The sequence below is a fragment of the Melozone crissalis genome, unplaced genomic scaffold (genome assembly GCF_028551555.1).
Source record: "Melozone crissalis strain CALT ecotype California unplaced genomic scaffold, PUWL_Pcris_2 ptg000111l_1, whole genome shotgun sequence".
Classification (NCBI taxonomy): Eukaryota; Metazoa; Chordata; class Aves; order Passeriformes; family Passerellidae; genus Melozone; species Melozone crissalis.
The window spans coordinates 5,943,275-5,969,057 of NW_026535888.1; the positions used below are offsets into that span (position 1 = coordinate 5,943,275).

The following is a 25,783-nucleotide window of genomic DNA, read 5'->3' on the forward strand; positions in this document are numbered from 1 at the left end:
TGATGCTCAACAGGATCTCACATTTATTAATGAGAAGTGATTAATGGTGAAAAGAAAGGCAATGCCCAGTCCTCATTGGCTTAACAAGAAACTGAAACATAGTCACTACACATTTTACAATATTTCTTTCTTGGTTTGTTTGTTTTGGGCTTTTTATTGTCCAAAATTAATTTTCCTGTAAACAAGACAAGTTTTTACCACTGTTCTCAGCTTTCAAAAAATCAAATTCATCCAGACCTAATCTTTAAATCTATAAAATGCACAAGAACAGAACATTTCTTAGGACTCCTAGTACTTGACTTTTGAGTAACAAAGGGTCAGAGAAAAATGAACCACCTTTAAGACATAACCTCGTGGACAATTTTCTGTTCAATTCTTCTTAGGCCAAAACCCCAACTTCCTCACAGAATTCCTCCTCTTCTGGTCCGGGGAAAGAAAAACAAAAAAAGTTACTCCACTTTGCATGGTGGATGCTATAATTCAGTGCTCCAAGTGCAAATATCAAAACCAGGGAAGGAGGTCCAACAGGGTGGAAAGAGGAGGAACAATGAGATTTAAAAATTAGACAAAAAAAAAAGGCATATGCCACTTACGGACTCAAAAATCCAAAACCATAGTAAAAAGACAAAAACAAAGTGTATGCTCTGAAATCATAACCAAAACCAAAAGAAATGGGACAGGTTTTACCTCTACTCTACCTAGAAGGGATTTTTTTGTAGTTGTTTTTTGGTTTTTTTTAGTCCTATGTCTTGTGATATTCCAATACTTTTTTTTTTTTAATTGGAAGTTTGTAAAAGTCTTTTTGAAGTCAAAGGAATTAAGAAAAAAAAGTCCTAATTCTTTCTGGGATACTCTTGCTCCTTTCTCTCTCTGAAAGACAGCTGAGATGCAATCTCTGCAGCAATCTGTGCTGGAGGAATGGCCTTTTATTTGACACGGCCTTGGCGTTCCTGCAAAAAAAATAACAGAGATCATATTAACTGAGAGCAGTTTTATTCACTACTGTTACACATCGGCATTCCAAGACATGGCTCTCCCATAGACCCTGTCCCAGCAAAGCCAGGAAAAGAGCATTGTTCTTGTCAAAAGAAGTGCTGCTACTGCATCCAGTCACTGCAGAGATGTGACACCGCTGAGGTCAAACAGCTCCTTATTCTCCTTTTTTCATCTCAGGTGATTCACCACCTGCAGAGCTGTATCCAGCTCTGGGGATTCCAACATCAGAAGGATGTGGAACTGCTGGAGGAACTCCAGAGGAGACCACGGAAACATTCTGAGGACTGGAGCCCCTCTGCTCTGGAGATAGGCTGGGGGTGGTTCATCCAGGGAGACCTCTGAGGCCCTTTCTGGTGCCTAATGGGGCTACAAGAGAGCTGAAGAGGAACTTTGGACAAGAGCCTGGAGGGACAGGGCAAGGAGGAATGGCGTCCCACTGCCTTGAAGGAAGGGTTAGGCAAGATCTTGGGAATTCTTCCCTGTGAGGGTGGTGAGAACCTGGCACAGGGTGCCCAGAGAAGCTGTGGCTGCCTCATGCTTTTACGTGTCCAAGGTCAGGTTGGACAGGGCTTGGAGCAGCCTGGTCTAGAAGAAGGTATATATGCATTGGAATGAGATGGTCTTTAAGCTCCCTTCCAACCCAAACCATTCCATGATTCTATGAAAAAAAAGCCACCTGAACTCCCCTGTAGGCATCAAAGTAGGCTGGAGCCCAAACCCAGGGAGCACTGACATCAGCCTTGATCTGCACGGACTGAAACAGTCCCAGCTCCCCTGCAGAAAATCTCTACAATACCCCTGTCACAACTTGATGGGATCTCACTTGAAAAACAAGAACTTCACAGGAATTTCCCACTGACTGCTATCACCCTGGGTTTTCCTCCAGCACTGTGGAAACACCCTGTCCAAACACTTGCACCAGAACAAAGAGGCAGCACAGCACCAAATACCCCCAGACACCAAAGGCTGCCACCCCCTTTGCTGTTCTCAGCACTCCGTGCCCATCTCTTCAGAGTTCTGTTCGGGTTTAATGGAGAAGCTCTCACAGAAGCAGGTCCCGGCTTCCTCAAAGGGTTATGAGGTGTTTGAAGCATCATTCCCAGATCATAAGACACCACCTCAAAAATGAAACCTGTCAGCAGCCAGAGGGCCCCGAGCTGATGCTTTTCCCTGGCCCTGCCTCTTCCCTGAAGACAGTCAGGTCCCTGTAGTCTAGACATGACATGCACTGCAGGGCTCCAGCTTCTGCGGAGTGAGCCCATCACCACCTAACTAGTCCAAGAGGTGCCAAGTCCATCCCACTTCCACAGCAAAGCCATACCTGCAGCAGGTACCCACAGGTACAGCAGGTTTTCCCTCTTCACTCACAGAGGAGATGCTGTCAGGGCTCTGAACCTAGTACTTTGGTTCAGCTGAGGATGTTTCCCTGCATGTCCCTCTCTGCCTGGAGTTGTATCACCTGAAATAAGGGCAGCAAGAGTCCCCTGCCTGCTTCCCACAGTCCCATGCTAACCTGCTGATGGGGGGCACCTTCCCATCTTGGCAGCTCACGCAACCTCTGCCACAAGCACACAGGCTGCTACAGGAAACCTCATCCTTTGCCACTGCTGAATCCAGGGAGAGCCCATCCCCAAACAGCTTCAATCCTGGGACAACAACATGTGCAGCCATCTATCCTTAGAAACCTCCCCAAAAAGGGAGGCCTGGTCTCCAGCTTAGAATACCACCACTGGCTTTAGCCTCAGCCACAGACCCAAGGAGGCTTTACTTCCCATTCCTCTGTAGGATGCAGAGCAAGGCCAGCATGATCCTCGGCTGTCTTCTGGGGACAGGGATCAAACGAAGGCACTGTTCTCATCAAGAACAGTTACCCAAGTAAGCCAATTTAATTCCCCTTTTCCTGTAATCCTGCCCAAGTCTGTTGCAGATGCTTTCACTGCCAAAACACCACAACAGCACAGCAAAATCCAACTGCTAGGTTGGGAAGCAGAGCCAGGCCTGAACACAAAGCACAAGAAGCACCGCAGGGAGAGCCACAAATCCAAAGGAAGGTGCCAAGCCCTGTTCCTGGTCCAGCAGCTAGCATGTTATGTATGTTACACAGGGACAGATGGCAATGTCACACATCCCTTTGGGAAGCAGCTGCAACTGCCTGAGCTAATGTAACCACTTCCCAAATGCAGACGTGGGATAAGCTGGCTGCCATGTTCAATCATGCCCTGTGCATCTCCAAGGCCAGTGTCCTGGGCTGGGACCAAGGTTCCTGCTGCACACATCACCCTGTTAGCTGAGCAGCTGGACCCTAATGAATCACCTCTTCCTGCTGAGATGATGATGCTGCTCCCAAGGCCTACATGCAGCTAATAAGGAGCCAACACCAGGGAAAATCCAAACCCTTAAATACTGATGTGTCAGAACAGAGCCTGGAGCAGATGCTCCCCATGTCACCAAGCTAGAGAGGGGGCCAAAGTGAACATCTTCACTTCAGATCTGCTGTAAACCAAGACTGGGGAAGGGGGTCCCCAAAAGTTCCCCATTCCCCTTCAGTCAAGAGCCTGCTTCAAGGAGCAAGCCAGAGGGGAATGGAGGAAAGGTGGATGGATATGAAAGCAGGTGGATCCCTGATCCAAAACCACAGAACCTAACAGGTTTGGGCTAGAAGAGAGCTGAAATCTCATCTTGCCATGGGCAGGCACACTTTCCACTAGACCTGGTTCTTCCAGGCCCTGTCCAACCTGGTCTTGAACAATTCTGGGGATGGGGCAGCCACAGTTTCTCTGGGCACCCTGTGCCAGAGCCTCACCACACTCCCAGGGAACAATCCCTTCCCAATATCCCATCTGGCAGTGAGAAGCCATTTCCTGTGTTCTGTCCCTCCATTCCTTGTCAAAAGTCCCTCTTCAGCTGTCTTGGAGCTTCTTTGGGCATTAGAAGGGCCTGTAAGGTCCCCCTGGAGCCTTCTCTTCTCCAAGTGAACACCTGCAGCTCTCCCAGCCTGGCTCCAGCTCTTGGAGCTTCTCTATGGCCTCCTCTGGACTTTCTCCAGCAGCTCCACATCCTTCTGATGCTGGAATCCTCAGAGCTGGATGCAGCACTGCATGTAAGGTGTCATCTGAGTAGAGCAGAGGGATCCAAGACATCCTGTCCTCAGGAGCATTACAGTGATCATTCAACCACCAGCCAGATCTACCAGAATACACAGCAAGGCTCAACCACATTGCAAACATTTGTCCTTCCTGGCTCATCCTTGTCCAAATCCACAGGTTATGTAGCAGTGTAGGTGTCACAGCCCCCCCAGCTACGCGACAGCCCCAGAAGACAAAGCAGCATCTGCGCATGCAGACTGGGCTTTGCTCTGGGATATGATCATTGGAGAGCAAAGAGATTCCATCAAGAAGTGTTTTATGCCCTTTGGCTGCACTTTCATTAAACTTGGGTCATATCTTATTGATCCATATGGGAAGAAACAAGAAAGACACCTGCTCAGATTCATCCCCATCCATCAAACCCCTCAGGAACAGGAAGGGCAAGAGCAGCATGTCATGGAAATGGTTGATTTGTGCCACAGCTCAAATCCTGTGCTGACACAAAGTTCACACAAAGCAAGTACACAAACAGGAGCTCTCTCTGATCACACCACTCAAAGCAACTTCAGTCCTGTCACTACTGTCCCCAGGGGCTGCAGCCATGCCACAAGCCAGGTCCTGATAACAGCAACTGAGCAATATGAGATCACCTTATATATTCACACTGCAGGGGAGCCAACAACAAAAGGATCAAGTGTTTGCACCTGGCAAAATGACAGTGAGAGATAACACTGCCCATCTGTTCAGAGACTCTGACCTTGACTGATAACCAAGGTTCAGCATCAACACTCCCAGCAAAGGTAAGGATTTTATTGCCACACCACAGATAGGGAAATAGCCAGACTAAGCCAAAGGAGGACCTGGAGAAGAAGCCAGGGCACAGCTCCCAGCTGTGCAGCTTACAAACCCTAGTTTGTTGGAACCTGCCTGAGCTGCAGGCCTGCCTTGGGCAGGCCAGGCCAGGCACAGTCTGTTTGGCCTGAGAAAGTCCTCCAAGCAAAAGGCATCACTCACCCAGTGCCTGCCCATAGAGGAAACAGCAGGCAATTCCTCCATTGGAGCAATGGAACTCCCAGTATCATTCACCAAAATGCTAAGACACCCAATCAGAAAATCCAGAGTTGGACCCACAAGGATCATCAAGTCCAGCTCCTGGCCCTGAACAGGACACAGCAACAATCCCACCCCATGTTAGAGAGCATTGTCCAAATGCTTCTGGAGCTCTGGCAGCCTTGGGGCCCATGACCATTCCCTGGAGAGCCTGTAATCAAACCCTGCCCTTGGTACACACACACACACACACATCAGCCCCACTCAGCCTGTGATGTTGCACTTTGCTGTTTGATGCAATCCCAGCCAAACAACCCAGCAGGACTTCCATGTGCCCATGTCTCCAAGGCAGACATCTTAGATCACTGCCTTAGAAACCATGGCCCTCCCAGCAGGATCTGCTCAAGGAAGACACAGCACAAATGATGGATGATGTATCACTTGTATATTATGCTCCACAAGCAGTCTCAAGTCCCAGTACTTTCAAACCAAACATGACTTTTCCTGTTAGCATCAGAAATCCATCAGGGTTACCAAAAAAAGCTACATCCTTGTCTAGAAAAGAGGATAAAAATCATGTAGTGATCTGCTTATAGCCTGACACCTTCATCGTACTTCCCATTCACTTAATGAGGCTCACCACCAAGGAAGACAGGAGATGAGGCAAATAAAAGTGATTCTTTGTCATAGCAGGACAGGCCTTTCGTTCTACAGATCAAAATCCAACACAGCAAACCCATACATCCACAGAACTCTAAACAGAACAAACTCATATCAGTGAACAAGCAGGAACCAAGAAGAGACATGGCCTTGGACACCTAATTTCCATCAAACATCCTCTTAAACATCACATTTAATTGCCTGAATAAAGCAGCCCAATTCCCATAACATTTCTAATTACTCTCACACAGGAACTCTTGTCCCACAGGTCAGGAAACAGAATGGTGAAAAGCTGAGAACATGCATGAATATTTAGAGCAAAAGAGACAGAGCAAGCTGGGAGGATTCCCAGTGGCATTCCATGGAAGGACAGCTTCGCTCACAACACAGCCTGGAACTGGACTGGCTGACTTTGGAGCACAAAAAAAAAAAACAACCACAAGTCCTTTCCAGTCATTAGGAAGAAAGAAAATTCTCCTGGTCTTCAACAACCAGGGAGATTTTTATTCTTCCCCATCACTACAAGGGAAATGCATTTCATTCCTTTGGTTACCTTAAACGATCGCTCAGGCAAGAAGTCTTACCATAAGTGCCACAAAACTCTTCAGAAAAGGAAGGAACTCCACTTAAATGTTTCAAAATCTTCACTGCTTTAAAGCCCTGGCAGTGCCCTCTGTCACACCATGCAGGTGTAATGTCAAGGAACATTCTCTGAAGGTATTTTACAGATGGTACCACAAATAACAGAGTTGAGATGGAGAAAGCAGAGCCCTTCCCCACTGTGCATAGATACAAAGAAGGAAACCGAAGAGTGTGGTTTCCTTTCCCCCCAAGATTAGAAACAAAGTACAAGCTTTTTAGGTAGATTTTATCTAAATCTTCCAAACTGGGATTACATTACAATAGCTCTGCAGTTAACCACGCAAAAAAGCAGCTCAGCACTGTACTTTTAAGAAAAAAAAAATCTAATTATACAGAACCAGAAATTTCCAAGTTCTTGCACAAACCCCAAATGGTTCATTATTAACTGCTCAAACACACTGTTATATGACTTATATGTCAATTAAAAAGGCTCATACTGGGGACTAGTCACTGGAAGGAGCTACAAATAACTTCTATCCTAGCCATCACAGTTTGGGTAATGACCATCCTTGTTTAAGAGGGACTTCCCTAGGAACTGCTGTGGTAGAGCAGGGTGCTGGCACTGTTCTGGCTGACAAGCCTCCAGTGGTTTGTACCACTAAGGAACTAATTATTAACTCACAAAGCTGTAAGACAGCACAATTACTACCAGGTACAAACCAGAACATGCAGGAAAATGAGAGGACTAATTGTAATGAGAGTGACCACAACACAAAACAAGGAGCTTCATGAACCTGAAACAGAAAAAAAATAAAAGTTTATTTCAGGCAAAAAGCTGGTGCAGAATTACAGTTTCAATAAGAACAAGGAAGGAACACTGTGCATGGAGCTGTACTTGATCGACTGCTCACAGAACAATGCACTTTAACTGTTTTCTTGGGATCCTAATCAGCTTTCAAGCAATGTCTTGTGACCCACTGTACTTCTGCATTAGGGAAAAATCCAGGGAACTGAACCAGACCACGCGCTGGGGTTTCACTGAACGAAACAGATGGCAAAGAGTCTTGCTTGGAAGATAAGAACTTTTTCTGGGGAAGCAGATGTTAATAACATAACCTGAAACACACACCTGTGTAAGTTGCTCTTAACCTTGGTGCCGGCAAGTTATCCAGAACTCTGGGAGGAAAAAATAAGAGGAAGAAAACCAAAGCAACCCCTGCTGCTGACAGCTTACACACTTCCCTTCTGCATTCCAAGCCCTCCACAGTGCTTCTAGGGAATTTGTCAGCCATACACATATAATTTATCACAGAACCACAGGCTGATTTGGGTTGGAAGGGACCTGAAAGCCCACCCCATTCCACTCCCTGCCTTGGACAGGGACACCTTCCACTAGACCAGCCAGCTCCAAGCCCTGTCCAGCCTGGCCTTGGACACTTCCAGGGATCCAGGGCAGCCACAGCTTCTCTGGGCAACCCCTGCCAGCACCTAACAGAAATTAATTTCTCCTCAATATCTAACCTGAATCGACCCTATTTCAGTTTAAGGTCATTCCTCCATCTTAATTCATCTGCTGAAGGGAAAAAAAGGTTTTTATAAATTTTAAAACATTAATTTGAAGTAATTCATATGTTCATAATCAATTCAATTAACATATTTATAAGAACAATTAGTTCAGGGTATTCTACAGCTCAGAGCTGAAATCATGCAGCCAAAATAATCTGGAGTGGGGGGACATGAAGCTTTGCCCACACCGAGAGGGCAAGAAGTAAGTTGGGAACAAGTTCACAAGAACAGGGTGTGGAATAAACTCCCCATGTTGAGGCAATATCTCTAATAGGTGAGAAACCCCATTGCAGATGGCCTGCACTCTGTCTGGCCCAACACCAATCCCAGTCCTTGAATCCTAGAATGGCCTGGGTTGGAAAGGACCTTATAAATCTTCTAGTTCCAACCCTCTGCCATGAACAGGGATAAAACAATTGGAAAATTTAAACAGTGCATCTCAACAGGCCCTTAAACTAACATCAACAAGTCAACTTTAAATACTATTTTATAATATTAACATTACATTAAAATATTATTTTAAAGACTTCTAACACAACACTAGAACAGAGAGACAGGACTACAAGGCAAGTGCAAGTGGTTTGCCCTTCCACTGCTCTGATTCCACTTCAATTGCAGTGAAAAGGCTCCTAGCCCCAGCTGCTCCTGTTTTAGGGATGAGGAAACACAGCTCCCTGCCTCACAGCAGAAAACACAGATTAGAGCATCAGACAGATCTAAATCTTCCCTCTGATTTTCTCCTTTCTTTAGACAGAGCTAGAACATGAGCAAAAATCTGTGAGTGCTGTTAAGGGCTGGCTTAAAAATATCGTAAGCACAAAATATTCCTTACAAACAGCCAGTGCCAAGCCACTGGAATAAGCAGGATGGTTTGTTTCCTCCACTCCTGGGCAAATATACGAGCATGGACACAGACCTACGGGATTTAAACAGCCTGGACATAAACTGAAACCATATGCATTGCTGAACAGCATAGCAGAAATTCTGTCTTGGTGTATCAATCAATTAATTTCACAATGGCCACAATTTGGAGCAGAAAACAGGAAATAGCCCTGGGATCACCAAATGAAAGGAACTGTGTGAGTGGAAGGAGTGTTCCCTTGCTGCCACAGAGAACAGTTGGCTTTGCCTTGATATGGAATATCCAGGAATTGAATCTTCAAGCCAGAAATACTGTCCTGTGGAACATGGTAAAGCCAAAGCAAATGCAGCACTCTCCAGGACAACTCTAACAGCAGGGGAAAAGAGTGCTGGTCCACCCTATAGGGAATATTCTCCCTCCTCCCCTCTGAAATTACAAATTGGGAAGAAGTAAAAAAGAGCTTTGTAAAATCCATCAGAAAGCATTCATGTATTCCAGTGACTGTAAAATAGCCTGCCCATTTCAAACAGTCTCATACAACACCCCTCAGTTTTCCCTTAAATCACATGTTCCAAGGAGGCAGTGACACTTGCCAGTATTAATACTCTCTTAACCAGTAGACAGCATCATCTGAGGCACAAAGCAGCACAATTCCAGAAATAACAGATCTAATCTGGCCAATCTGACCTCTGTGCTTTGAGGCTGATCCTGATCATGACAAACCCCACCAAAGCTCTCCCCGTTCTGCACAGCTCAGCTTGACTCAACACTCAAAGTCCCAGCAGACAGTGTCTCTTCTCAGCTGCAAATCTGACCACTAAACACTCTACACAGCACTGGTTTTCATGACAGCCTTCCTAAAATCCCTGGAACCTGTGAGTAGCCAAATATCTCATGCCTGGGCAGGCAGAAAGAACCAAAATAAACTTCCCTTGGAGTTTTCCACTGATTGCATTTCCACAAAACACAAGCTGTCAACCTTTCACACCAAGCAGATCATTATGGGAGACCTTTACTACAAGGTCAACGCAGCATTCCTAGAAATCCAAGTGCATGACCACAGGGCAGGGATTGTGTAGTTGTTTTGATTGTTTAAAGCAAAGATAAAAGAATTCTTACATGGAAGAAGTCAGTGACAAGCTCTACCATAAAAGCAGCTATTCTGGGTTTCAAGACTGCTCTGGACAGGATTGCACTGCAAGTTGGCTCAACCATTGTGGGTCAGGAGAATATTCAAACCTTTTTAAAAAATGGATTAGTAGAACAAACAACACATGGAAAAGGAATGGGGATTAGCATTAGAGGAAAAGGACGGGCACAGGCAACAGGAAAAGAAAGAGGATTATTTCAGTGTTTTCAACACTAAACTAACTACCCACCCCCTCCCTTCACTGGACAATGGAAACAGCATAAAGACTATACATTTTTCATATAATTTCTTGGACCTGCTTTAGGGGATTCTGAAGAAATGACTAACAGTGAGAAGTATAAAAGAATAATCAAGAGTTTCCAGACTTTCACAAGTGATCATCCATCTGCTCAGGCAGCAAGCCGCAATCAAACTGCAAATGAGACAAAGACTTGGGCAAGCTGCAGATGAATGAAACAACTGCAGCTCAGGATAAGTTTGAAGCAAGCCAAACCTTGAAACATTTAAGCTTCAAAGAATACAACTGCAGAGCATCAACATCTCACACTGTAGGAGAAATAAAAGAGCTGGGAGCAATGGAATCTCCCCAGCACAAAAAGCAGGCAGGGAGCTACTGCCAGACCAGCGTTTTAACTTTTCAGTGCTTCAGTTCTGGTTCCTCATATATTTTTTAAATTCAGGTGATTACTTGAGATGCTTCAAGCAGACAGAGCATGGTTTGGGCTTTTTGGCACCTCTAGTCCCATGGTAGGAATCACTCCAAGAAAAAAGAAAACCCTCCTCCACCAAAAATAACTGTTCCTCAATGAAACCATGAAAGAAAAGATACAGAAACCTTAACCACATTCCAGGCTGTGTCACTGAATGACTAAGGAGGTCAAACTGTTGCTGTAAGAATGACCAAGGCCCAGAGAGTCATCTCCTCTGTGCCGGATGTTACACGGGCCGAGCATGAAACACAGGATGAGTAAATAACAAAGAGCAAACACCAACTGTGTTTACACAGCTCCCTTCTCCTCTGAATTCCAAAGACCTATGACTAAGCTCCTTTGCAGAGAAAGAGTGCTTTCCTAATCAACTACTGCTGCATCCACTAGAACATGGTTCAGAAAGGCAGCACTGGCACTCAGACTATCGCTGCTGCTTTCGACTCTCCACACCAGCACATCTCAAGAAGCAAGCAAGGGGAGGAGACTTCAAAAAGCAACTGAGAAGATGAATAAAGATACTTTACAGCTTTAAGAAAACTGCTAAGCCTTATTTCTAGTATATTCCTGATTTTAAGACTTTACACAGCAAATGCAGCAGCCTTCCAGAAGAGCCCATCATTCTGTCTGCTTTTCCCAAAGCCTTCTCTCTTCTCCTCCTCCTTCTGCTTACTCATACCTAGTATTAACTCTTTTCATCCATCCATCCCTAACCTGTCCTTAAGGAGCATTTTCCCCCTTCCCCTGCATTCTCCCACTGTGCCACAGTCTGACTCTCTAACAATGCTAACTGTTGCTCCCTGAAGTCAGGTCTGGAGGGTTTCACAGAATCCCATGAGGATTTAGGTTGAAAAGTGCCTTACAGATGATCCTGCTCCACCCCTTGCTGTGGGCAGGCACATCTTCCACTAGACCAGGCAACTCCATCCAACCTGGTCTTGAACACTTCCACAAATGGGGCAGCCACAGCTTCTCTGGGCCAACCTGTGCCAGAGTCTCCCCACCCTCACAGGGAAGACAGAGGCTGGACAACAAGTGAAACAATTCTAGGAGGTGAAATCACACAAAACAATCAGGTCCTCACCAAACACCAGTTTACACCTTCACACCTTGCCATTTATTATGCCTCCCTTACAGACTTTCGCTAAGTACTGCAAGTAACCACATTTGTGCTTAATTATTATAATTTATATGATGCTCCATGTAAAATATATATAAAAAAATTTAAAACTGCACTCACTGTCACAGTGAGCAGCTGCAGCTCCTGATTCTGTTCTTCAAGTCTTGGGGGGAAAATTCCCTATTGCTCAAACTAAAGAGATCATCAGGAAACTTGGCAAACTCCCAGCCAGCTGTGCTAATGCTAATTTTTATAATTATCGTTTTGATCAAACATAAGCCAGATCGACATTGAGGGGAAGGGCAGCCCCAGGTGACTTTATTACAGCTGAACCCAAGTAAGATTCAAAGTCCACTGCTTCCTGAATTTGGGGCAGGATTTTCAATTAATGCATCGTTAAGGAGTAGATGACGACGGGAAGATTTGAGAGCAGCTGCAAAGCAAGTTGGGAGCTCAGCTCATGTACCACACTGCTGGCAGCACCATGCAGGTGACAGCCCACCATGGCCCCAAAGAGAGCAAGGAGGAACACAGTGACCGTGTCCACAGGACAAGCAGGCATGGACTTCAATCGCAGTGAGGGAGATTTAGGCTGGGCATTAGACAAAGCCTCCTTACAGGAAGGATAATTAAGGAGAGGGACAGATTGCCTGGGGAGGGACAGGAACTGCTGTTCCTAGAGGTTTTACAAGTGGAGGGAGACATCTGTCATGCTGACCCCACTGTGGCCAGGGGGGTGGATTAGCAGCCATTCTAAGACCCAGCTCTGGTTTCTAACAACTTCCCAAATACCTTCCTGGTCTCCAGCTTCAAACTGCTCTGATCCAGGAGCTGATAATGGCACAGAAATACATTTTGTTTACATCACAGCACTCGGCAAAGGCTGAGATTCAGCATAACCAACACACAGTCAATAATCGCAGGCGGGGCCTGGGCAAGGCTTCTTACCCCGCTCTGCCAAGTGCTGGCACCTATTTCATAGAATCATGGAACAGATTTGATTGGAAGAGATGTTAAAGATTATCGAATTCTAACTCATGGGCAGGGACACCTTCTGCTAGACCAGGCAGCTCCAAGCCCCAATCAACCTGGCGTTGGACATTTCCAGGGATGGGGCAGCCACAGGTTCTCTAGACAACCTGTGCCAAGGCCTCACCACCCTCACAGGGAACAATTTTCTTCTAATATCCAATCTAAATATATTCTCTCAATTTAAAGCCATTCCCCCTAGTCCTGTCTCTTAAGGCCCTCGTAAATAGTCTCATTTCATCTTTCCTGGGCTTCCATCAGGCACTAGAAGGTCATAATTATGTCACCCCAAAGCCTTCTCTTCTCCTGGCATAACAATCCAAATTCTCTTAGTCTTTCCTCACAAGAGAGCTGCTCAATCCCTCTAATCACCTTGGTGGCTTCTCTGGACATACTTCCCCACAAAGTCAGGCTACTATTCGGGTGTGGGTTCCAGGTATGAGGAGGCAGATAGCCAAAAGGCAGGCTAATACCCACAAGTCCACACCCCAGAGTTTGTCCGCTGCAAGGCAGCGCCCACCACCTCTTGCCCTTCTGAACTCAGACAAGACACACAAACATGTTACCTTTTTAACATTTTCCTCCTCCTCTTGGCGTTTCTCATAGTGTGAGAAGTCATCAAAGATGGAGGTGGTGTGCTTGTAGGTGGCAATAATTTTCAACACCTGCTTAGCCTTTTCCAGAGGCACCTCCTGAGTGTCCCTGGAGTTGGTCACTGGTTTATTCTCGTTGTTCTCTAGGCGGATGTGTCGCAGCTGGCTGTTGGGAACGTCCTTCACAAAAATCCACCTGACATCAAAACGTCCTTTCCATTTGTCCTGGGACCACACACCTGCACAGGTGTTATAGTCCACAGCAGATTTCATTTCTGCTACGCCGCAGAAGTGACCACTACCGTTGACACTGAACAGTAAGTATACGGGGCCCTTCCCATTCATGGAGCGATAGGCTGCATCCAGTCTCTTGTTGCCATGCTCCGTACTGCACCAGATATTGTATTTAATGGAACGGTGGATATCGTCCTCAGAGTAACTCTTAATGATGAAAACCCGCCCATGCTTTGGGTTCCAGTCAAAATCCTTGGGGTTATAGTTGTTAACAGATCTCAACTTCTCCAAGACTGGGTGTGGCTCAGAAGGAGAACCAGAACTGGCCTGAGCCTGTCCCACTCCATTACTGTCCACTCCATTCTGGCCAAAGCCGTTGCCACGATTCCGAGGGGCGACCCAGCGGGTGGGCTGTGCTGGTGGCACAGGCAGTGGGGCTGACGGTGGCAGTGCCTGTGGCTGCTGCCCACCCGGAGTCTGGGTAACCGGTGGGCTACTACTGATCTGCTGGCCCAGGGGCTGTGGAGACACCTGTGGCGGCTGCTGAGCAAGATTCTGGACCAAGGTCTGTGATGGGGCTTTTGCCACTGCCCCTTTGTTATCCCAAGTCCCAATATCCATGTTATGTTTTATGGGAGGCGGCGGAAGACTTGGCCCTGCAATGCCATTCTTGGCCTTCAGCTTGGGCTGCTGCTTGGCAGGTTTGCTGGCAATGTCAGCCCATGAGGTTGGCTTTGGTGGCGCAATCGTTGCCGGAGGCAAACTGTTGGACGTCACAATATTACTGGTGATAGACCCACTACCCACGGCTGAGCCGATGACTTTCGGGACACTGCTCGCCACGTCCGTGCTGCCCAGCTTGAGGGCTGCCATGCCCTGGTCAATAGTGTTCATGCCAGGAGCCTTGTTGAGGGTCTCATTGGCAAAGGCTGACTGCCCATCGATCATGGCCCCTCCCAGTGAGCTGGGAGCATAGGCATAGTTGCTGCTGTAGCCAGAGCTTTGAGTGGATTGTCCCTGAGAATTGTTATTCCCCCAAGCTGAAAAGTCAATCCCACTTGGAAAGAAGTTAAAGCCGTGCTGCCCAAGGAATGGAGTGCTGCCAAGGGCCCCTGGCTGCCCGAACATGGCATCAGGAAGGAAGTGAGGCTCCCCATTGCTTAGCTGTCCATATGAGGTCAGGTAGGGCATGGGGGGGTCTCCCCCTGTGGACCAGGCAGCTTCGCCTAAGGAGTAGGAGAATCCAATGGAGGGACTGAAGTAGCTTGGTAAATAGGAATCAGACATTGCAGTGTATGCATTATTCTGAAAGAAAACCACAAAAACATAAGCACTGAATTGTTAGAAGGAAGTGAACCAATTTTAAGGGACCAGGAGTAAAGGCACCTTAGACTTCCCCATGCCCTACTCCTTCCTGCTTTAGGACTGGGCAGACAAATAGGCCCAGCCTTGAACACCTCCTTTGTTAGAAGGGCTCAAAAATTTGTTCCATTGCCAGAAAGGTTAAAGATAAAGGCTAAGAAAGGTTAAAGACAAAGCTTCTCATGCCAAGAGGGGAGTGTGTGGTGTTCCTGACATACACTGGACACTGGGAATCCCCGGAGCTCCTGCTCAGGCTATAAATCCCATATCTTGCATCCAAATATCATCTTCTGCTAGTAGCTACCTCCAACAAGGATTTTTCCTGCTTGTGTAACATACTTAACCCATATTAGGGGGTTCCAGGGAGGATCTGGGGAAAGAATGCAGAGAGAAGGGGAATAAGAAAGAAAAGGATCCAGAAGAAACACACAGTGAAAATCACAAGTGTCCCTGATTGCTTTCCTTAAACTTACTAGCCATGAAAACAGCTTTATTCCTACAATTAAAAGTTCCACACTTCACAATATTCCAAGCAATTGCAAACAAACAGGGATTTAAGGCCTATTCCTCAAAACACAAACTCCTCCAGTGCTGTGGGTACACACTGAAAATTACCTGAAAACGGGAAGTAATCAACAGAAGCCTTTTGCAGCACAGTGACAGCACCAGCACAAGCAGGTTTCAAATCCAGAGAGGAAAAAAAAAAACCCACCTCCGTGTCTTGATCTCCCTTTCAACATCCAAGTAGCCTTCAGGTTATAAAAAACAAATGCCTAATTTGACAATTAGGGAAGTCTCAGACATCCCCAAGATTTGCTTACATGAAAAACATCTGTCATTTCCCATTCAAACCCAGGTCCCCTCTGGGGAGTTGTTTCAGTCCTGCTAATGGGCATCATCCTGAGTAATTTGAACTTGTGAGCAGCAGCCTCTCCTGCCCAGCCCCTAAGACATCAGCACAGTACAGACGAGATCAAAGGTGCATTCAGTTCCCAGCTAAAAGCTTGGCTTGCAGCAGGCTCTGCTCCATTTTTCATTGAATCATTCACGTGTGAAGCACAGCTCCCAGAGGATTTTATGCCACACTGAAATCCAGGGAGTCTCTCAAGTTGGCTCTGGCACTCTCCAGAAATACCTGAAGGTTTGCCACTACCTTCTACTTACAGGAGAGCAACAGGTTTGGGGCTAACCAACCCCCAACTTTAGAGAAATTAATAGGAACTATTTAACACCATGTGCTCTGAGACAAGATTTCTGTGGTACTGCCTGAAAACTCAAGAGATGCTCTGTTCAACCTTTGATTTCACAAACGTCTCCCAAAAGCAAATTAGTAAAAAAACTCACTCTCATCCAGGGTTTTACAAACTGAGGAACTGAATCCTGCTAAACCCAGGACTCAATTTGTCCAAAAGCACCAACACTGACACTAACTTGTAAGAAAAATGAAACTTAAACTTCCTATTACTATTTTGAGCCACTAAAATCACTTCATAAGTTTATTGCCTCAATGATAAGAGCAATATTTTCTCTCCTGAACTCAGCTTTAAAGAAACAGGAACATGCCAGCTCATCCCTAAACCTGAGGCAGAGCATTTCTCCACAAGAGTACTCAAAGCACATCACTGTCAGATAAAAAAAAAAAAAAAAAAAAAAAATCTTTCTTCTTGCCAGCTTAAAATATTTTCCCACTGGTCAATTATGCCCAACTTTGACATATCTAACACAGGGCATATTAAGCTATGACCTGTAGAATACTAAGCACCTGCATACAGGTAAGAGAGCAGAGTAGTTCAAGAGTTGAGCACAGGCAGCTCAGAGCAGATTTGGGACACTGTTTGGGACACAGTCGCTGCTGTTCTCCACCTGAATGTCTTCAACACTGCTTTGTTATCAAACAGCACTTCACTCTGCTCCCCTGCCCTGACACAACTGACACACTTGCTGATTACCATGCAAATAAAACAACACCAGCTTCTCATTCTCTCCATGACTAAGACTCTTCGCACAGTTATTTCCTCAAATTCACTGTTCCTCTTCACCTCAGACCAAGGTTCTTAGTGAGCCTTGCTGTTGAGCTTTTGGATTTTAAACGATTAAAAAATCATTTACTGTGTATCTGAGCTTTAAAATACACAGTAACCTCCTGGGAACTGAAAAGTAACAGTCATACCTGAAAGAGCAGGTGCGGAAAATAAGGAGCAGTGAAACTTTACAACACAGTTACCTCAGGGGTGTGTGGAGAGCTCAGGAATCAACTGCAAAACTCATTTACTTCAATTATTCAGAGCAGTTTCTCTAACTCCCTTTCCCATCTCCACTAAAGAGGTGTACCCCTGGATATCTATGTATTTTTGCCTCCCTCCAGACTGAGCTCTGGAGGTTTTGGACTCTACACAGCACAACAAGGAACAGAGTCACTCAAAGGTTCCACTCCAAGTTAACTTGGTGGTTTCATCTTGCCCTGGCTCAGTTTCTGTCTCCTGGGGCACATACAACCACTTCCTTATTTTTAAAATGAATTTTTACCAGCCTGAGACACACTGAAAGAAATTAAAGATCCAGAAATACTTCGTCAAAACATGTAAAAGAGAGTAAAATACTGTGTTGCTTCAAAATTATAGTAACCTTTTTGTCTTTGGGAAATTAAATAAAACTGCAGTTTGTATGAAAAACATCCATATTCAGAAAGAAGCTGGGAATTAGGGATGTTGATAGCTGAGAAAGAAAAAAACCAGTATTAAACGACAGCTACTAGGAAAGCAACTGCTTTTATTCAAGACTTGAGAAAGCAATAACGTTCTCTCACCCTATGAAGGCTGAATTTAGGCTTGTAACTTTTCAGGGGATCGAATGCAGTGAGTTGTCTTGATGGACAGGCTGAATTCTGAAGATTATGAACAGCTGACAGACAAAGAATACTTATCCTCAGATCTTTAGCACAAACTAGGAAAATACTTGCTGAAAATTTAACTGAGACAGTAACCTGTTCATGTGTTCCAGTAAAACATGCATCACGTTTACATGAGAAAAATAACGTACTGAAAAATAAAAATATGCAAAAATACAGCATATTTATATATACATATATATGCAGCATACACAAAAAGGGGAAACTAGAACAGCTTATTTTTACTGATCACAACTGGAAAGAGAAGGCAAGAGAGCAACCTGTCTGTTCCAGTGCTATTACAGATGTTTATCTATGTACTCACTTGTACATCTAATCAGCTGAACTCCATCTGTTCTGTGTCACTCCCCTGCAGCTCATTACAGAAAACAAACACCAGTTAACAGTGGTGTTACTCTAAGAGAAAGTGAAGAGGAAAAGTAGCTGCAAGTTTGACTTCCAGGATCTGGTCACAAAGCTCCAAAACTGTCTGGCTCAATTTCTCAGAAAGTCTCAAAACTTGAATCACATGTGGGCTCTGGGTTTGAGGTTTTTTTTGTGAAAAACAGAGAAATCCCCCTGGTAGGCATCATCAGTTGACTTGGTGTTGAGGTAAGAAGATTGATCTGATCCTCTGAAAGGTACAGTAACCTGCTGTGAAGCAACTTCACAACCCAACTCAGCACATTTCTCTGGTGTAAAGAACCAGAAACCAACACAGTCATAACACTTAAACTGAAAGAGCAGAAATGGTGACTTTGAGACAGTCACGTTGGAAAAAAAAGAGCTGGACACTGACTCTAGGAAGTTCTCAAAAAGTTGCTAGAAACCCTCCTACCTCACCCACCACAATCTAAGGGCAGTCAATGCTTTCTACCAGCAGAAATGCAGATATAGGATAGAGTATTAGTTATGGCAGCTGGCAAACATCAAAATGCAATCAGTGGAGATGGGGAACATACAAGGAGGCCAAACTTCCCTCCACTGGAGCAGCAGGAAACCTTGCTGCTCTTGGTCCTCCTGCCTGCAACAGGTACTTACCGGGCGAGCCTGGGGACTCAGGTAGGGCTCAAAGTCATCATCATTCAACCCATCTTTCTGGTGCACAGAGCCGTTTTGCACTGAGAAGAGATGTGTAAAGTTAGAAAAACCTAGGCAATAAGCTCCCATTATTATGAGCTTAAAGTATTTAAAGTCAAACCCGAGAATATAATGAACTTCTGCCAATTCTAACACACCACGCTCAGCCCACGGCACACAAGACCGCACAGGCACACCTGCAAACTATCCCCAGCCCAGCAGGCAGGCCGGGTCGCAGGGTTTATTTCCCTCCCGGCAGAGGGATCCTCCCTCTCCCAACCAGGCCCGCCCGACCCCCCGGGATCTCACCTTTGTTGCCTTGGCCCTTGGGTCTCTGGCGCGCCAGCAGCGACGTGGGGAAAGAAAAAGGGAAAGCGGTGAGTCAGAGGAACAGACCCGGCTGGGGTGAGGATACAGACCCGGCCCAGTGAGGGGAGGACAGAGCTGGGGAGGGTAAACAGACCCGGCCGAGAGAGGGGAGGGCAGATCTGGGGTGGGTAAACAGACCCGTCAGAGCGGGGAGAGCCAACGCCCGGCAGGGACAGACCCGGCCCGGGGAGGGGAGAGATCCGGCCCGGCAGGGTCGAGCCCTGCGGGGACAGGCCCGACCCGGCCGCATCACAATGGAGCGCGGCCATGCGACGGGAGAAGAGTGAGGCCGCAGCCGCCGCCCGGCCCGGGGCGCAACCCGTTAGGCCCAGAGCCGCGGCCTCGCCCAGCAGGGCCGTCCCGGTATCGGCGGGGGGACTCCTACCTGCTCCAGGAGGCTGCTAGCCGACATGGCTCCGCGGCGGGGCTGCAGGCGGGGCGGGGCGGGGCGGGGCGGGAGGCGGCGGCGCTTTGTCCGGGCCCGGCGGGCTCGGGGCGGCCCTGGCGGACTCGGGGCGGTCGCCGGCAGGGCGGGGGGACGCTCTATCCCACCATCTCCACCCCACCTCCCCGGCCGCGAGTCTCTATGGCCCGGGCCCGCCGCCTCGCGCTCCCCCCGCCCGGTCACGCGGCACCGCGCGCGCCCAGGCACAATGGCGGGAAATAGGGGGGAAAGCGGGGGGGGGGGGGGGGGGACGGGGGGGGGTGTAGGGTTGGGGGGCGCAGTGCATGCCGGGACGGCGGAGGACCGGCGCGGGGGGGGGAGCAGCGCCCCCATTCGACTGGAAGTGGGAGGCCTCTTAAAGGGCAAGGCGGCCTCGCTGAGGTTCTAAGGCAAAAAATGGCAAATTCGGGACCCGGCTGCGGGCTCAGCCTAACTTCATCCTGTCGCGCGCGACATTTTAGCTCCCCCCGTCCCCAGTCCAGTACTCCAGGGTGCAGAGAACCCAGGGAACATCATAGTCCCATAGGACCCCCACCCAGGTCAAGTGGGCTACCTGGGTAGATGTACAGCGATCAGGGAGTGCAGTCACCCCACTTTCCGGCCAAAAGACACAAAAAGCTCCAGCATGGACCTGACAGGATCTGCTGTATGCCTGGATTGGGGAAGGGGGTCCCCAAAAGGTCCCCATTCCCGTTCAATCATGGGCCTGAGGAAGCCAGAGGAGAATGGAGGGAAGCTGGCTGGATGTGGAAGGAGGTGGATCCCTGATCCAAAACTACGGAATCCCAGACTGGTTCGAGCTGGAAGAGACCTGAAAGCTCCTCTTGTTCTACTCCCTGCTGTGGGCAGGGACACCTTCCACTGTCCCAGGCTGCTCCAAGCCCCATCCAACCTGGCCTTGGACACTGCCAGGGACCCAGGGGCAGCCACAGCTTCTCTGGGCACCCAGTGCCAGAGCCTCCCCACCCTCACATGGAAGAATTCTTTCCCATATCTCCATCTAACCCCGCCCTCTGGCAGTGGGAAGCCATTCCTCTTTGTCCTGTCCCTCCAGGCCCTTTGTCAAAGTTCCCCTCCAGCCCTCTTGGAGCCCCTTTAGGCACTGGAAGGGGCTCTAAGAGTCTCCCCAGAACCTTCTCTTCTCCAGACTGAGCATGGGATCTGGCTCCCACAGCTATTCCCACCTTCACTCCAAGCCAGGAAGCACTTCCCAGAGGCCAATGTCAGAGCAGCAGCGCCCACCCCTCAAAAATCGAGGTTCAGGAATCCCTGCCCATCCCCTGCTCTCCCCAAGGCGGTGGTGGCACTGCCTTTCACCTCTCCAATGAAAAAATCCATTGGAGCTTAACTCCATTTTTCCTTTTAATGCAAAAAAATAGCCAGACACATCTTCCTGCCCTTTCCCCACCCTCCCCAGCTGTGTTTCCTTTGCTTAGTATTTCCAGCCAAGCAGCTCCCACCCTTCCGCCTCCCAAATCTCTGCACCTCTGAAGCCACCCGTTGCTTTCCCCCTCCATTTTCCCAGTGTGGCAAAGCCCAAATAGATCTCCAGCCACTGGAAAAGAAGAGGGAAAGTGGGAAAACAGCAGAGTGCACCATACTTCAGCAATGTGCCAGTTCTAACCCTGCCAAGAGATTACAGGAAGAAAGAAGAAAAAGTAATACAAAAATAAAACCACCAAACAAGAAGCAACAAGCATGGAGCAGCCTCAGCACACAGTGTAAACAGAAGCTGTCCTGATCCGAAATCTGTCTCTCCCAGAAAGCAACAGCACAACATGCTTTGTACACCTTGAAAGGTCCCTGGGGTGCTGAGCAGCCAAGGGGGAGGACTGGGTTTGAGCTTGAGTTGATATTTTTTGCCTTATTCAAAAGGCTGAAGTGATCTCGGAATCTTCAAGTGGCATTTGCAGCACCGAGCCTTGCCAGGCAGGGAAAGGGATGGGGGAAAAGTGCCATGGGAAGAGGAGGGATTGGGATACAGGGACCCTGAGAGAAGGTCCCAGGGCTCTGCAGCTGGGAAATCTGGACAAGGGAAGGGAGAGAGCAAACAAATACAAAAAAATAGAGATATAAAAACAATTTGTGTGGAGGAGGAGAACATGGGCAGTAAATTCATTGTACTCTCAGCCTCCTCAAAGCAAGAAAAATAATAAAAAATCCCATTTGAGGTGACAGTGAAGGGTCCGACGGAATTCCCTTTCCCTGGGGAAAATAAAAATACAAATGAGGTACCTGTTCCACCCCAAATCCGTCACCCCTTCTCACAGCCACATCCACACTCAAGTGTTATTGTCTCTCAAATAAAGTCTCTGGGCCAGGGCAGCCCTGGAGCAGAAGCACTGAGGCATGGCTAGTTCCTCCTGGTTGGTTTGTCCAGCAGAGATCCAGTCTCTCCTTGACCGTGCCATGGGCGGTATTGTTCAGTGCTCCACGAAGATGGAGCCTTATCCATGTCTCATGTGTTTCTCCAGCTTTGTTTAAAAAAAAACCCAAACCTTTTACACACACACACACATATATATATATATGTATATATATGTGTGTGTGTGTGTGTATATATATATATATATATATATATATATATATATATATATATACACACAGTACAATGAAAATATCCATAGTAACAACTGAGGTGGCTGGAAAAGATGCTTAACAAAAAAGCCTGAAATAAAACGAATTCCCAACTCTTCCCCTAATGGATGCTTGCCTTCCCCACTAGTCTTCCAAGACCACAATCTCCACATTATGGACCTGGTGCTGATGGTCTTCCACATCTCCCACCACTTTCTCCTCAGTCCTCAGCTCTGTCTCCAGGATCACAGCTTTGCCCTCTGATTCGTCTGTGTCCACCTCAGGATCCGGCGCCGGGTCAATCTCTATGATGGTCTGCCCATCATCTGAGGTGCCTTCCACAGCTTGGATGGTGGAAGTGATGCCAGACTCCATGGCCACTAGTTCCACAGGGTTGACCATGGTCGCCACGTTGGCCAGGGCCCCGGTGTCCTGCATGGCTGCTGAGCTCAGCAGTGCCAGGCTGGAGGATGGGTGCAGGGTGACGGTGTCCGAGGAGCTGGTCTTGGAGGATGAAACCACGGTGGCATATCGGAAGAGCTGGGAGCCAGACGGCAGGGTATGAACAGTCACTGGGCTGGAGCCTTGGCTGAGGGTTGCCACTGGGATGTTGCCCACAGAGAACTGTTGTCCAACGGGCGCGATGGCGATGGGGGAGATGACAGTGAACTGAGGCTGCTGGATGGGGGTGGAGGGGCTGAGGATGGTAGCAGAGGCTGGGCGCTGCAGACGGGGTCTCTTGGGAGGCTTGGGAGTGCTCATGGGCATCAGCACCACGTTCTGGATGGTTTGAGACTTGGTCTTCTGATCCCTGGCAAGTTTCTTCTGTTCTTCCAGCTGCCGCTCCAGGTCTGCATAGGGAATGGTTGAGCAACATGTCACACCAGGGTAAGTAGGAGCTCCTGGGGCTCCAGAACCAACCATCACTCCCACATTTGTGACAGGAGGTCACCCAACCACCCAGCAAGCCTGATCTTGGCTTCTCCCTTGAGATCAAAGGGCACTGAAGGAAAAGGCTAGGTTCTCCTGCCACCTACATAGACCTGGTCAGTGTTCCAGCTGCCAGCGCCTGGGTAAGACACAGGTAGCATTCCATACGTGTTGGCTACTCCTACTGACAAGGAGATGGACATTTCTGTTCCCCACAAGCTAAAACCCACTTGCAAGGGAGAGTGGATAAACCCCCCCAGGCAGTTGGAATTGCTTCCTGAGCTTGGCTGGGTCACCTCCCCAGGAGCCAAGCACCTGCACTGGGGACAGCCAGCAGGATGCCAGGGTCAATGAAACATCCCCCTCAACACTTATCAGTGGGAACATTGGGAGCCAGAAGTAGCACAGTGACCTCATTTATCCAGGCAGCAGGGGACTAGGACATGTCAGATAATAACAGATCCTACAGTACATGGTGAGGAGGGAGACACATCCAATGAGCAGCTCTGGGGATCCCAGGTCAGTCAGTGGCTTCAGCTCAGAGAAAACTGAGCAGGATACCCAATAGCACTATAAGACAAGAAGATAGTCCTGATAGCCAAGACAAGCAGAAGCTCAGCACCCCATACTCAGAGAGGCTTATTAGCTTGGGTACAGCACAACACTGTCCACAGCTCAGGTGATCATCGCACAGCCCTGAGCTGGCAGGTCCTGTCCCTAATCCTGAGGGAATTGGACTGATGCCTGCAGCACTCCCATTGCAGCAAAGGGCACAGACTTTGAGTTGTCCGAAGTCCCAAGCAATTGCTCTCTGTGAGACAGGGGAGAGAGGAAATTTCACTCAAGCCCTAGGACAGAAAATGATTGGGATGCACTTGTTTTGGGGCAGCCTGTACTGAACACTAACCCTAATTAACTGAGGAAAAGGAAAGTCATGTCCATTCCCAAGAGTAGCAGCAGGATGTGAACTCTTATTAGGCCCTTTACCTGCCAGTGTGTAAAGAAACTGTTCCTCTCCTTGCTCTGTCTGGTTTTTCCTGTTGTCCAGTACCTTCTTGACTGTGTCCATTAAGCCAAATGTATGGGCGACGTTGTTCAGGACTGCAGCATCTCCAAGGAATGGGCACAGGGATGTTAAGACTTGGGCACTCAAAAGATGCTCCTGTTACACCAAATATTTTCTACTACTTTTTAAAACACTCTCTGTTCTTTCACAAGGGCTAGCTGGAAAAAAGGAAACTCAACTCCCGCATCCTTCTGACATCCCAGGATTAAATCATCCCATTCACATGATAAAGCAAATTTGACAGAGCTGTGTCACTCAAGCAGCTCCTAATTGCTGCAAATGGAAGTGTAATTTGCAATCACGGAGATACAAACGAGCTCTCCACCTACAAACCATCACCCTCATGCTCCTGACAGTGTCATTAACATGCCAAGCTCCACAGAAAGCTGTGCAAAATGTCTGTTATAATCCACTGACTTCAATCGCTCATAGTTCCCAAAACCTGACACCTATCAGATGCACCAGCCCAAAGTTAAATTAGAAAATAAAAAAAAAATATATCCTGGGTAAAATAAAGTTTGTGGCTACATGTATGTTCTCCCAGGAAGAGCATCAACAAGAGGTGTTCACAGGGGCATGTGCCAAATCAGATTAGGGAGCCTGTTACAAGTTAAAAATAACCCTAAAAAGGGGAGGGGGATTTATTTTTAACCCAGATCATTTCCCTCATCTGGTTCAGCCCCCAAAACAGGTTTTCTGGCACCAGTAAAAGCAGAGTAAGAAGTGAGGGGCAGGACCTGTTTAGCCCTGCAGTGTCACAGAAAAGTGTTTAAGTAACTCCAGTCCAAGTGACCCTGGGAAAGCTTCCATCAGGGCTGGGAGCTGTGGGCAGTCATCTGATGGTCCGAGCAAGCTGCCAGGGTCACTTTGCTCAGGGAACAGGAGGGAATGGTGTACCTTTGTGCTCTGAAGCACAGGCACTTCACAGCTGGGCAGGCTGAGAACACAGACTATGCTCCCACAACTCAGCTAATGAGTGGGAACTCACTCCCCATCCTGACTCACCAGCTTCACATGGTGGAATGGACCCTTAGCACTGTTTCGGGTTTTTTTTGCTTGCAAATGCCTTTTTGAGGCTTCTTCCTAACAACCTACCTGTCATCTGGAAGGGAGACTGACCCAAACGCTGCTGCACACCTCTTAGGACTTCTTCTATTTCCTTTTGGATGTTGCACACCACCTCTTCCATCAGCCCCACATCAGCTATTCCTTTCCAGAACATCAGTGTGTCCTCTGGCACAGAAGAGGAGGAAAAGTCAACATATACAAGCATTTGGCATTTTTCCCACAGGGTCACCTTAAACCCTCTAAGGCAAATGTATCTTTTCAAGGTGACTACCTTTGCAAGGTAGCTTGGCTACTGGGGTGGACAGGACGTGTGAAAAAAATAACCAACTCCAAACCAAGTAAAATGGACTCAGGCAGCAAATCA

At 47.6% G+C, this 25,783-nt stretch overlaps 2 protein-coding genes across 5 annotated transcripts in view; both read right to left on the reverse strand.

The window, feature by feature from the left end:
* On the reverse strand, window positions 1-19,834 carry YTHDF2 (YTH N6-methyladenosine RNA binding protein F2). The gene is made up of 5 exons (XM_054292484.1): window positions 19,719-19,834; window positions 19,274-19,298; window positions 18,926-19,005; window positions 13,375-14,940; window positions 1-950 (listed from the first exon to the last, which is right to left on the reverse strand). The coding sequence occupies exons 1-5, from the start codon at window positions 19,743-19,745 to the stop codon at window positions 927-929; spliced, it is 1,722 nt and encodes a 573-aa protein (XP_054148459.1). The 5' UTR covers window positions 19,746-19,834; the 3' UTR covers window positions 1-926.
* Window positions 18,947-25,783, reverse strand: part of GMEB1 (glucocorticoid modulatory element binding protein 1) — a 13,750-nt gene continuing 6,913 nt past the window's right edge. For 2 of the 4 annotated variants that reach the window (XM_054292485.1, XM_054292486.1), the window contains exons 8-10: window positions 25,447-25,584; window positions 24,273-24,395; window positions 20,233-23,206 (exon numbers count right to left, since the gene is read on the reverse strand). In XM_054292485.1, the coding sequence (XP_054148460.1) occupies window positions 22,500-23,206; window positions 24,273-24,395; window positions 25,447-25,584 (968 nt within the window). In that variant the 3' untranslated portion in view covers window positions 20,233-22,499. Of the gene's footprint in view, window positions 19,006-19,273; window positions 19,299-20,231; window positions 23,207-24,272; window positions 24,396-25,446; window positions 25,585-25,783 lie in introns of those variants that run through there. The other 2 variants (XR_008484074.1, XM_054292488.1) reach the window with 2 other exon arrangements.

Excerpts from the sequence above, each read along its gene's own strand:
- YTHDF2 (XM_054292484.1), bottom strand. The coding sequence starts at position 19,745 with ATGTCGGCTAGCAGCCTCCTGGAGCAG. Across the intron at positions 19,299-19,718 it reads CTAGCAGCCTCCTGGAGCAG|AGACCCAAGGGCCAAGGCAA; the intron begins GTAGGAGTCCCC and ends CTGGCGCGCCAG. Across the intron at positions 19,006-19,273 it reads CAAGGGCCAAGGCAACAAAG|TGCAAAACGGCTCTGTGCAC; the intron begins GTGAGATCCCGG and ends ATCTCTTCTCAG.